The 12,461-nt window shown below is 41.4% G+C and overlaps 2 protein-coding genes across 4 annotated transcripts in view; one reads left to right on the top strand and one right to left on the bottom strand.

The window, feature by feature from the left end:
* Positions 1-7,535, bottom strand: part of INVS (inversin) — a 219,896-nt gene extending 212,361 nt beyond the window's left edge. Inside the window, exons 1-2 of one of the 3 annotated variants that reach the window (XM_050938137.1) lie at positions 7,450-7,513; positions 1,738-1,890 (exon numbers count right to left, since the gene is read on the bottom strand). The gene's annotated coding sequence lies outside the window, so the exon portion shown is untranslated. Of the gene's footprint in view, positions 1-1,737; positions 1,891-7,449 lie in introns of all 3 variants that reach the window. The other 2 variants (XM_050938135.1, XM_050938136.1) reach the window with 2 other exon arrangements.
* A 199-nt stretch (positions 7,536-7,734) lies between these two features.
* Positions 7,735-12,461, top strand: part of ERP44 (endoplasmic reticulum protein 44) — a 119,934-nt gene continuing 115,207 nt past the window's right edge. Inside the window, exon 1 of the mRNA XM_050938242.1 lies at positions 7,735-7,901. Coding sequence (XP_050794199.1) covers positions 7,845-7,901 — 57 coding nt within the window. The 5' untranslated portion in view covers positions 7,735-7,844. The remainder of the gene's footprint in view (positions 7,902-12,461) is intronic.

Here is a 12,461-nt window from a genome sequence, read left to right as displayed (position 1 = left end):
TACGGAATGTACAGCCATTACTCGGAGAGCTAGAACTATGCTGGAGGACCCTGAAGGATGCCATCTGTGGACAGTACATGGAAAACCTGAGACGGAAGCCAGACCACTGCAAGGTCTTCGAGGTGAGGTGCAAGTGGGATGCTAGCAACCACTTCCTACCTGGGGGCAGTTTCACCCGATTTGCCTACTGGGAGACACCACCTGCGTTTTGTGTAGCTGCAAGCCCTATTCCAGAAACTGGCAGCTGTGCCACAATGCCATCCAAGATCACCTAGTCAAAGCCATCCTGCTAACTGTGGAGAACATTGCAGTGAACTCCAATATCCCAGGAATGGGCAGTAAACTGCAACTGGACATTGTCATCACTAAAAAGGAACAGAAGATGATCCTCATGGTGGACACCACAGTTCCATTTCAGAACAGGACCCCGGCCACCCAGATACTTGAGCTAAAAAAGGTGGAGAAATATGTCCCTCTGGTCAATGCCTTCAGAGCTAGGAGTTACGAGGTTCAAACACACACACTGATTATCAGAGTCCTGGGTGCATGGGATCCTAGTAACAAGCAAGTGTTGCGGGAATGTGGAATCAGTCAGTGCTATACTCAGCTGATGTGATAACTCATGGTATCTGACACCATCAGGTAATCAAGGGATGTCTATTTAGAACACATCACCAGACATTGGCAATATCAGGAGAGATGAGCTGGAGTGCCACTGAGAAACAAAGTCAGGAAAGTAACTGAAATACTGCTCTAATGGATTGCATTAGAGACAACCTATCCTAAATTCTCAAATACAGAAGGACAATCTACACTCCCTGCTATATTTGCTTTCCACGAACTACTCTTAGTACAACTTTTTATGAGTGATGTACATGAATATTTGGATGCCAATATCTAAATTGTGTCATTAACAAGGTGGATAAAAACCAACGATTTCTTTAAAAAAAAAACAACTAAAAAACAGATTTTTTTGATAAAATGCTTTTTGAGGAAAAAACCTATCTAAAAGATAGTTTTAATTAAGATACATTATAGCTCATGGAATAGAGATTATAAATTCTAATTCTATAGTATGAGACAATCTATTTATGTCATGTTTAAGAAAAATTTTGTAAATGAATTCCAATAGTTCATGGATTAAGAACCCAATCTTATGGCCTTCCAGAGGCTTCTGTATAGATTATTTAGGTTAATCTTTCTATTTATCCAATGGGACTCAGCGCTCAGTCTAGAAGATACCATCAGAGATGCTTAGTTTTACAGTTCTCAAACTGTGGATTTGTGTCTCCAGAGATAACATGCTTGTTAACAGCAAAAATGTTTTTAAATAATGTACAGCATTGAGAAATAACAGCCCTCAAACCTATTGTCCCTCTGCAAATTTGTGTAGAGAATTAATCTCCCACGTCTCTCTAAAAGTGCAAAGTTTCAAAAAGTTCAACGAATAGAAGATTGTTGGGGGCGGAATAGATCTGGACAAGGAGAAGTCTGGAGATAAATGTGAGAAGGGAGGGACAAGCAGTAGAAACAAAAGTGAAACTGTTTGAGCAGCATATTCCAGAAGTCTTGAGGTCTTTCTGAGCGAAGCCTTCATTGATTTGAGATCTACCATACCATTCTCTCACAAGAAGGGAAAACCTATAATGGCAGCCGGCTGTAAAAGAGACCCAGTTTGGGAACAAGAACCATTCAAGAAATATGTGTTTGCTGATGATGTTTTAAAGAAAGTCACACCAGTGAACTGGTGGAAGTCACTTAAGCACTTGGATTCAGAGACTGTTGAAGTGATAATCTCATTTTTAACAGCAGTAGCTTCTTCTGTTGGTGTAGAAAGAATATTTTCCTCCTTTGGCCTAATTCATTCCAAACTGAGAAATCGTCTGGGATCTGAAAAAGCAGGAAAGCTTGTTTTTCTTTTCCAGATTATGAACAAACAGGAAAATGAAGGTGAAAACAATGAAGTTAGCTGCAGAAGCAAATCTTTTAAGTTTCCCATGTTGACCTGGCTGACAAAGTCAATTTAATTTTTTTCTTTTAATATTTCATGTAACTATTTTAGTTAACAATTTTAACAAAAACAAACCTGATTAAAAAAAAACTTGAATGTTTAATTAAATTAAAAAATTCATATGCTTGTTTTGATAAACAATTATATGTTTTCTTTTGAAGAAAAAAATCCAGAATAAATAGCGTTGTTGTTTTAGTTAAATAAAACAATTTAAATGTATGTTTGGTGATGTCCTCCTTCTAATACAGCATGACAAGAAAAACCTCCAAATATTAATGATTAACTTGTTGCACTGGAGATATTTATGAAGTCATTGGCAGGTGAACTATCTGCTTAAATTACTTTTGGTAAACGAAATAACCAAACAATCATTCATTTTCTGAGATAGCTGAAAAACTAATCTGAAAAATTTTCAAAATAGATCACTTTTCAAATGTACAGTGTGTACCTTCTAAAAATGAAACATACATCTATCTCTGAGTTGTGAAGAATATATATTAAGGTTATAACAACCAAAAAGAATGCACTTTTATGTAGAAATCCATGATTAAATTAAGTCTTTGTGACTAGTGATTTAATTATATTAACCTAAATTTGGTATATTGCAGATTATGTACTATATGACTTTTAAACCAAACTTTGTACTTTTGGATAATTAAAGAATTATACTCAGATGTATAGATTAATCACAGTTAACTCAGGCGATTAATCCAAAAAAATTAATCATGATTAATCGCAGTTTTAATCGCACTGTTAATAGAATACCAAATGAAAGTTATTAAATATTTTGGATGTTTTTCTAGATTTTCAAATATATTGATTTCAATTACAACATAGAATACAAGGTATATAGTGCTCACTTTATATTATTGTTTTTTATTACAAATATTTGCACTATAAAAATGATAAACAAAAGAAAGTATTTTTCAATTCACCTCATACAAGTACTGTAGTGCAATCTCTTTATCGTGAAAGTGCAACTTACAAATGCAGGGGTATTTTTGGTTACATAACTGCATTCAAAAACAAAACAGTGTAAAACTTTAGAGCCTACAAGTATACTCAGTCCTATTCTTATTCTGCCAATTGCTAAGATAAACAAGTTTGTTTACACTGATGGGAGATACTGCTGCATGCTTCTTATTTACAATGTCACTGAAAGTGAGAACAGGCATTTGCATGGCACTTTTGTAGCCGGCATTGCAAGGTATTTACGTGCCACATATGCTAAACATTCAGATTTCCCTTCATGCTTCGGCCACCATTCCAGAAGATATGCTTTCATGGTGATGATCCTCGTTAAAAAAATAATGCATCAATTAAATTTGTGACTGTACTCCTTGGGGGGAGGACTGTATGTCTCCTGCTCTGTTTTACCCACATTCTGCATATATTTCATGTTACAGCAGTCTCGGATGATGACCCAGCACATGTTGTTCGGTTTAAGAACACTTTCACTCCAGATCTGACAAAACGCAAATAAGGTACCGATGTCAGATTTCTAAAAATAGCTACAGCACTTGACCCAAGGTTTAAGAATCTGAAGTGCTGTCCAAAATCTGAGAGGGATGAGGTGGGGAGCATGTTTTTAGAAGTCTTAAAAGAGCAACACTCTGATGTGGAAACTACAGAACCCAAACCACCAAAAAAAGAAAATCAACCTTCTGCAGGTGACATTTGTCTCAGATGATGAAAATAAACATATGTCGGTCTGCACTGCTTTGGACTGTTATCGAGCAGAACCCGTCATCAGCATGGACACATGCTCTCTGGAATGGTGGTTGAAGCATGAAGGGACATATGAATCCTTAGCCCATCTGGCATGTAAATATCTTGCGAAGCCAGCTACAACAGTGCCATGCGAACAACTGTTCTCACTTTCAGGTGACATTCTGAACAAGAAGTGTTCTCCTGCATTTATCTCCTGCAAATGTAAAGAAAGTTGTTTGTCTGAGTGATCAGCTGAACAAGATATAGGATTGAGTGGACTTGTAGGCTCTAAAGTTTTGCATTGCTTTGTTTTTGAGTGCAGTTTTTTTTTTGTACATAAATCTCCATTTGTAAGTTCAACTTTCACAATAAAGAGATTGCACTCCAGCACTTGTATTAGGTGAACTGAAAAATACTATTTCTTTTGTTTTTTACAGTGCAAATATTTGTAATAAAATATAAAGTGAGCACTGTACACTTTGTATTCTGTTATAATTAAAATCAATGCATTTGAAAATGTAGAAAACATTGAAAATATTTAAATAAATGGTATTCTATTATTATTTAACAGTGAGATTAATCACATTTTTTTAATTGCTTGACAGCCATAATAGACACACTTTCCTTAACCTGTGTATTAGATAATTTGAACATTAAATGCAGGGATAATGAAATGTTGCTATCCTTAGTGTATGAGTAAAGGGCAGCAGAACTATACTTAACATGCCCTGACTGAGAGGATCAACCTCTAAACTGAACCGCACTTGCCAAACAGGGAGAAAGGATGCCAAATCCCAGTGAAAATAAGAGGAGGTAGGAATAGAGACAGATGTTTCTACTTGATGGTGTGGACTCTGCCTAATAGTTACAGACATCACTTGATTCTCCCTTATCTGGTGTTGAAGGACAGAACTAACGGAACTCAATTGAGAATCCATGGTTCTGTTCAGTGATTACTAGAACTTAAATCATGGAAGATCAGGTCTGAGAGCTATGCCACAAGCCTGGTGCAGGGGTACTGTTGTAGCGAGTAACAATGAAGAACCAGCAGCACAGAGGTCCCCCACCACCCAGTGAAATCATTAAGAACTGGGCTAAGTGGTGGAACCTGAGACCATGCAATTGCAGAAGTGGCAGTTTGTGGCAAGCAGTGGCCATAGCAGCAAGTAAGCATGAGTGGACAGCAGCAGCAAGCAAGTTGCAGAAATGGTGGCAGCAGTAGAGGCAATGCTTGATACCCACCCCTCCTTTTCAGGGGTGGGAGCTGAACCCATGCAAACACACCTCCAAACTCTGGGTCTTCACTGACCAAATTGACTAAACTGTGAGAGGAGTGCAACAGAGGGAAAGGAGACAGTAGGAAACTGAGACAAAGGACACTGCCCAACATACTGTGCAGTGGGTGTTGGCTTATGGCTACCTGCTTTTGAATTGTGGCTGTGGCAGTTTCACAAATTAAGTTTACTCAAAAGATGTGCTTGTCAAGGGTGCTGATCCAGGATCCCAGAGAAGCCCTGCAACGTGTAACCCTTTTATCAGATGGAGTTAACAGCAACAAAGGCCATGTTTAATAAGTAGGGGAGCCTTTTAACAATACGCAACAGAACCAGCTTGAGCCCTGACCCAATTACCTTAGAAAACTAACCACCACTCCAAGAGGCAATACTTCCCCACTTGAAAGCACTAAGTCTGTGTACAACAAACAAAAACTTTTATTAAAAGGGGAAGGGGACTCAGCATCAATTAACCCGCTGCAGCCCACTCACAGTTGGTTGACCTTAGGCAGTGAATATCCAGATTTCAGAGGTGGGCTCAAATGGGTTCACCTCTCACTCCAAAAGATGAGGTAGGCATCAAGCAATGCCGCTACTGCTGCTACTGCCTTTGCAACTGGCTCTCAAGACAAACTACAGGCTCTTTTTATGAAAGACAACATTTTGGAACTATTTTTAATACAAATCAACCATAGGTGTTTCCAATTATCTAGTTATTACATAATTAACATCTCTGTGTGAATTAGGTTGTTTCACTGAAAACTTTTATTAATGAATACACTTCCTACTTGTTTTAAATATCCTTAAAACTTGAATCCTGCAGTTAGGAACAGTAATTTACCTTATGAATTTTGACAACCCAGAATGCTGGCAACATTACATTTTAATTATAACAAAAATATGGGTAATTACTTGGACATCAAGAAGATTTAAATTATGGGAGATTTCATCCTAAATTATGATGGTTCTTGCTCACATACACAAGGTTAAAGTGACACCACTTTCCTCTGTTGGCAAGATACCAACCTGTTCAATTTTAAGACAATAATAAACCAGTTGTACCAAATTTTGATTGATATATGCTTTGCATATATAACAGCATAGTTCATTGAAAGACATAAAAGTCTTCTAAAATATGAATGGAATAGATAATGTTTTCACTTCTTAGCTATACTAATTTTATATCTAGAGAAACTGAGAAAGATGTTAGGGTTGAATGTGTCAGACTGAGCATCTAAAGTTAAGCATATAAACTCAAATTTAAGCCAAATATGATTTGAATAGAGGTTTCAGTGTCTAAATTTGGACACCCATGTCTGTAAAATTTGAGCAAAGTAACGTGCCCTCGGTCAAACACGTAGTCTTGTGGTAAAGTCAGGAACAGACTCCAGATCCCTTAACTCCAAACTTATGCCTCACTCACAGGATAATGAGCACCATAGCACACTTAATTGAAGTTGATCTGCAAATGAATTTTTAAAATGGGCTTGTGTCCTGTTTTGCTTCTTTATACTTATTTTTACATTAGAAATACAAAGAATAGTTTGAATTAGAATTGCTCAAATGGTTTTAAATGTTCCATTCAATTTTATTTAACCATTTTGCTATTCTCTGAGCTCCTTCCAGTTTCCTGATAACTGAAACTATTTTGGAACCCAGCTACTACAGTATTTGACACCCAAGAATGCTTGTTGTAAGTAAATACCTTAATTACATATCACTGAACAAGGAATTACTTTCCTGGCTATGGCGTGAACTAATGAAAATCCCATTTAAGCTGGCATTAGCTAAGTGTGGTATTTATTTTTTTCAAACTGAAGCACACAGTTGCTATGGCAACAGACAATAAAATTAATAAACAGCCACACTATTTTTAATTAGAAAATCCCTAGCTGAGTTTAAAAACCAGAACAAAATACTGACAAACTGAACTGTCCTGAACATTCCCCAGGCAGTCAATACAGTTGCCAATTTGGGTTGGATGTTTTCCTGGAGATTTCATCACATGACAGACTCTTTAATTAACGATTAATCTTGAATTCCTGGAGATTCCAGGCCAATCCTGGAGGGTTGGCAACCTATCAGTCACTGGTGACCCTGAGGAGCGGGACAACATTGGTAGCCGGGTACCACGGTGATGGGAGAGCTGGACACAGAGTGGGAGCCCGGGGAGTGGCGGTGTCCGTGGGGTGGGAGCCGAGAGGCGCGGGGGTCTATGGGGTGGGAGCCACGAGGATGGTAGGGGCCCGGCTCGCGGGGCATTTTAGAAACAAAATCTCTTCAGAGACAGCGGAGATTTTCGGCTTCACCCACGAGCCACTCGGTGGGGGCCGGGGCGCTCGGCGCTGCCGCCCCGCTCCCACAGCCACCCGGGGCCGAGCTCGCCGCGGACATGCGCGGAAGCCGCCAGGCAGGGCTGAGAGGCACCGCGCACGGGACGACCCCGCTACTCACCTGGGCCACCACCGCGGGGCCCCTCCCGGCGCCGCAGGGAGGGGAGGAGCGGGTGCCTGTCGGGGCCGCCCCCAGTGCATTGTGGGAGTCGCCCCCACTCCGCTGGGCGTTGTGCGCGCCGTGAGAGGGGGGAAACTACCTTTCCCAGAAGGCAGCGGCCTGCGACGGCCCCGCCTCCGCGCTCAGCTAGTGCATGGCGGGAAATGGTGTTCCCCGCGCCTCTGCGGGCAGGACTGCAATTCCCGGCGTGCCCCGCTGCCCCCCGGAAGTGTGTGGCTGGGGCGGGAGCTCTCAGTGGAACTTGTCCGGGGTGTTTCCTGGAGACGGGGGAAGTGAGGAGCTGCCGCCGCCGCCGCGAGTGGGAGCCGCATCACCCCCGCCCCTACTGTTCTACCATGAGACCCGCCATCTTCCTGCCCCCGCCTGACCCCGGCTGCGTCCTCCTGCTCTTGGTGAGTGACCGGCCCAGCCGCACTCTCTGCCCAGCGCTGCGCCTCCCGCTGCCCCCTGTGAGCCCGGCGCTGCCCCGCTCTCACCGGCCTGCGCGGCGGCGGCTGCCGCGGGGGGCACTGTCTAGTCAGTGTCCCGGGATGGGCAGGGAGCTGGGGCGGGGGTGAGAGCCGCGGCAGGGATGGGGTGAGACGGAGCTGGGGGTGGGGGGTGTCCCGGCTAGTGTGGGGCTAGTTTCCCATAGTGAACTCTGGGATTCCCGCCGCGCTTCCTCGTGTAGTTTCAGGTACATCTTGCCCTGTCTGCGGGGCGGGGGCACCTGCTGGCAGATGCGGGGTCGCTTTATCGGGGCCGATACTCTGGGTGGCGCCCTGCCTCCTTGGGGCGAGCTGTGGTGCGGCTCTCGCCCCTTGACACCCTCCCGCCCGTGGAAGCTGCCTCCCCGAGCCCGCTCCGGGCCGTGTGTGTGTGTGGGGGGGGTGACTCTGGCTCGCAGCGCCGCCGCATGTGCTGCCCGGAGGGGGGCTAGCGGCGGCTTGGGAGCAGCTCCCCGGTTGGCGGACTTCTCTGTTGTGGCTCAGCCTGATAGGCTGCGAACCCGGAACGAGTCGGTCACGCCGGCTGTAGGGCGGGGCAGAGGCTTGGGCGGGGAGCGTACTACGGGCAGGAGGATCGTCTCCATCGAGTAGCATCGATTACCGGCTCCTGTCCTCACTTCACAAATACCGAGCGAGTCGCAGCAGATCTCAAAAGAGGGAGGAGGGGTGAACATTTCACTGATCTGAGTAAAAAAGAAACTAATCTAATGTGGCGCTTGAGTTTCTTCATTTGTAATAACCCTAGATCTTAGTGACAAAAGGAAAGAGAGCTCTGCAAAATGTCTTTGTGTTGACAGTTTCCCTTCAGATTCTCATTGTCAGGTGTTTTTAAAATTATACATTTATTAGAATCCTTGTTGCTGTGTTAAAACAGCAGATTTTCTAGTGGAGCAAGTGTATACTTCTAGCATTTCATTCAAATTGACAGTGAAAGTGTTTCACTTTCTGTTTCTCATGAGCATATGTGGAGTCTTAATGTTTGCAACCCACTTTTGAAAAAGCACTGAGTACAAATGCCTGTATTTATAAATAGCAACAAGGCTTCTGTAACTAATGTTGAAAAACATAACTGAATGATCTCATACTGTCAATTCAGTTTTTGAAGTACTGTATCTGTCTTTGGGTATGCTATTTAACTTTTTTTTAAATTAATACCTCATTAATACATGATTAAATTACCTTCTTGTTTAAATATTTGCACACTCTGCTTTATGTGAACGTGAAATGATCACTGATACGGACGTTTTGTACTATAAGGTTTTTAGTCATCCTTTTCTAGATAGCTCAATTTATTTGTTAACTTGTTTACACTCTGCTTCCAGAGTGGGCCATGTTCTGTACGCTTTATTTCCTAAGTAAATCATTTAGATACATGGGACTTGTGTAAGATTGATAGGATTTGGGCCAAGGGTACTAATTTGTTTAATTGCTTTGTTTTAAACTTTTAGTTAAGAGGAGCCTGGTTAGAAAAAGGAATAATTGAAGCATAGGGGTATGGTAAAAGAGCAAACCTATGGAAAGGGAGGATAAAATGGCAAGGGGGAAAAAAGGGTATGACAGGTGAAGGGGAAATACAAATAGGTATACAGCTTTAAGGTTAATAAAATGCTTAATGTATTAATGTATTGTGAGAGTACAAATGGGCATAAATTAATATATTTACATAAATTTACAAATTAGTTGGAACTTGTTGATTCCTGGCAGTTTGCCAATATGACTTTTTATATTTTATGCTACTCTTAAGCAGCTACATTTTGAGGCTAACCTAACTGACAGTGTTCCTCTAATTTAGTGTTATGGCTGAAAGTTTAAAGGTTTGGGCATATAGAAAATTATGGCATCTACAGCAATTGTAATTTGTATTCCTTTTGCATAAGTAAATACACTATTGTATATGCTGATAAATTTGTTTTAGTTTACAAGGACAATGTAAATAAGTTACTATTGCTGTGAGAATAACTGTTACTTCCCTGAGTTATTTGCTTAACTGTATCTCACTGCCTAGTGGATTTCTTGTTGCTTTCAAGTATCGAAGCATGCTGTCATGCACTGAAAAGCACAAGTATATTTAGGGTTGATGTTTTTGTTGTACAAAGATTAAAATAAATAAACACTTGCAAGTCTTGATACCTCATTTAAAACTCGGTGGAACATATCATGGTATTTGTGCATGAAATGTTTACTGTTTTGTTTCCAGTATTCAGTTATTTCCTAGATTGCAAGGTCAGAAGAAACCATTGTGATCATCTAGTCTGACCTCTACAGACCACAGAACTTGCCCAAAATCATTCCTAAAGCAGATCTTTTAGAAAAATATCCAGTCTTGGTTTAAAAATTGTCAGTGATGCAATTGTCATTTGCTAGATGGCCTGTATTTTTAGAGAGAACAGCACTGTTTGAAAGAAGAACCCCACAGTTTGGGGACCCTTGGGCTAGCACAACAGGGTCCTGGTCCATGACAAGGGTGCCTAAGTACCACAATAATACAAATAATAAAAATAACTTGTGACACTTAATAGAAATGCTAATAACATGAGCAGAAAAAAACTCAGTGCTGTTTTGGAATATGAAATACAGTATTTGAGCATACTTCATCTCAGCCTCTTGTTGTGAATTGGTTCACTATATTTCAAACAGTTGGTATCCAAAAATACTCTGCATTTAAATGAAAACCCCTCTATGTAGCACCATGATACAAAGACTTTGGTTAAATTATTATAAGTGTTTTACCATCCATATCAGTATCCAGGTATATAAAATTTCATAACTGTTTATGGCTGCATATAGCTTGCTGCTTATACAAAGAGTTCAAATCTTGTATTTTTATTACAATGATACAATAGCTTTAGTTGCATGTATATGAGCATTGTTCAGCTATGGTTATTGGAACCCTTACATATAACAAAAGAATCAAGTTTTGTTGTTGCAAGAACTCAGCAGAAATTCGGAAATACAAGGTTGAAAAAAATGCGTATAAATTAAAAAGTTTTATTCCTTTGTTATTAGTGCAGTCTACATGTATGCAGATTTCGTGTAAATAGCCTTATTTTTGTGTGTGGATGCTTCAAAAAATGAGTAAGTAATGAGATCAAGAACTTCCATATATTTTAGCTGCAAATCTCTTCATAAATAGATCTACTGCAACTTTTCATGTACGTGATTAAAAAGTAACTAGGTGTGTGTGGTGGTGGGGGGGATACAGGACAAAGTTGCAGTCCTTGATATTATCAGGGTAATAACCAAAATTTCATATATAACTTGGTCCTGTGTTGAAAAAGCCCTTACCTGTTTGAGTCAGGTCACTTGCCATCATGCCTCTTAATAGGCACAGATTATTATAATGTAGGGTATAGCAATATCCCCATGGAAATAAATTTCTGAAGTGTGTCTGCTTAGCACTATGTCATGAAAAGAAAATCAGTGATACTTTAGATCTTTCAGATAAAATTGTAACATTTTGCATATCATTTTTATTCTGTCTTCACCTACTAAAATATGCTACAAACTCTTCATGTGGGAAAAACTGTCCTTTACTGTTCATATCCGCTATTTCCAGGATTCTGCACACAGCAAACTTTTGGGATTGGCTTTTGTGTTGGTGTACAAGACCCTTTTTATGTAGATAGTTTTGATAGTTTCCTAAAGGTGCTAGATGCTGCACAGACATGTAGAACATATGATCTCCAAAGGGAAAAAAGACAGGGTAAGTGCCATATATACTCGATCATAAGCCAGTTTGTTTATAAGCCGACCCCACACCCCAAGATGGATACGTAAAAATGGAAAATTTTTATAACCCGTTCGTAAGCTGACCCTATAATTCAGGGGTCAGCAAACTTTGGCTCCCAGGCCATCAGGATAAGCCGCTGGCAGGCTGAGATGGTTTGTTTACCTCAAGCGTCCTCAGGCATGGAGGTAAAACTAAGTAAACAAAAAAGCATCCGGTGTGCCAGCTGCTTACTCTGATGGGCCAGGACAGCAGCTGATGGGGAAATTTTTTGGGGGGGAGAAGCTGGTGGTCAGAGGAGTAACCTCTGTGACCACCCTCCGCATGACTCCACCCCTAGCCTAGGACCCCCACACTCTCCCCATCCCATCCCTTCCTACCTTATCTGGGGAGGATGTCTCTGGCTTGGCTGGAGCTGCTCTGGCAGGCTGGACGGCATGGCTGCAGCCTGTTCCAGCGGGCCGGCGCGGCCGGAGCCTGCCAGACCCTGAGCTGCAGCAGCTTCAGAGGCTGGGGGAAGAGCAGCATGGTCAGAAGCAGAGAGACTCTTGCCCTGCCTATTCCCTTCTGACTCTACTGGCTGTGCTGCCTCTCCTTGCATCCTCTGTTGTGGGGAGGGGCTGTGCCCACCTCTCCCTCTCTATACCCATTCATAACACAACCCCTTTCTTGTTGCTTCCCTTTTTTCCTAAAAAAAAAAAATTTTGGCTTATGAACAAGTATATACGGTAAATGGA

Source organism: Gopherus flavomarginatus, chromosome 2 (genome assembly GCF_025201925.1).
Source record: "Gopherus flavomarginatus isolate rGopFla2 chromosome 2, rGopFla2.mat.asm, whole genome shotgun sequence".
Classification (NCBI taxonomy): domain Eukaryota; kingdom Metazoa; phylum Chordata; order Testudines; family Testudinidae; genus Gopherus; species Gopherus flavomarginatus.
This window is presented reverse-complemented; position numbering and strand designations above follow the sequence as displayed.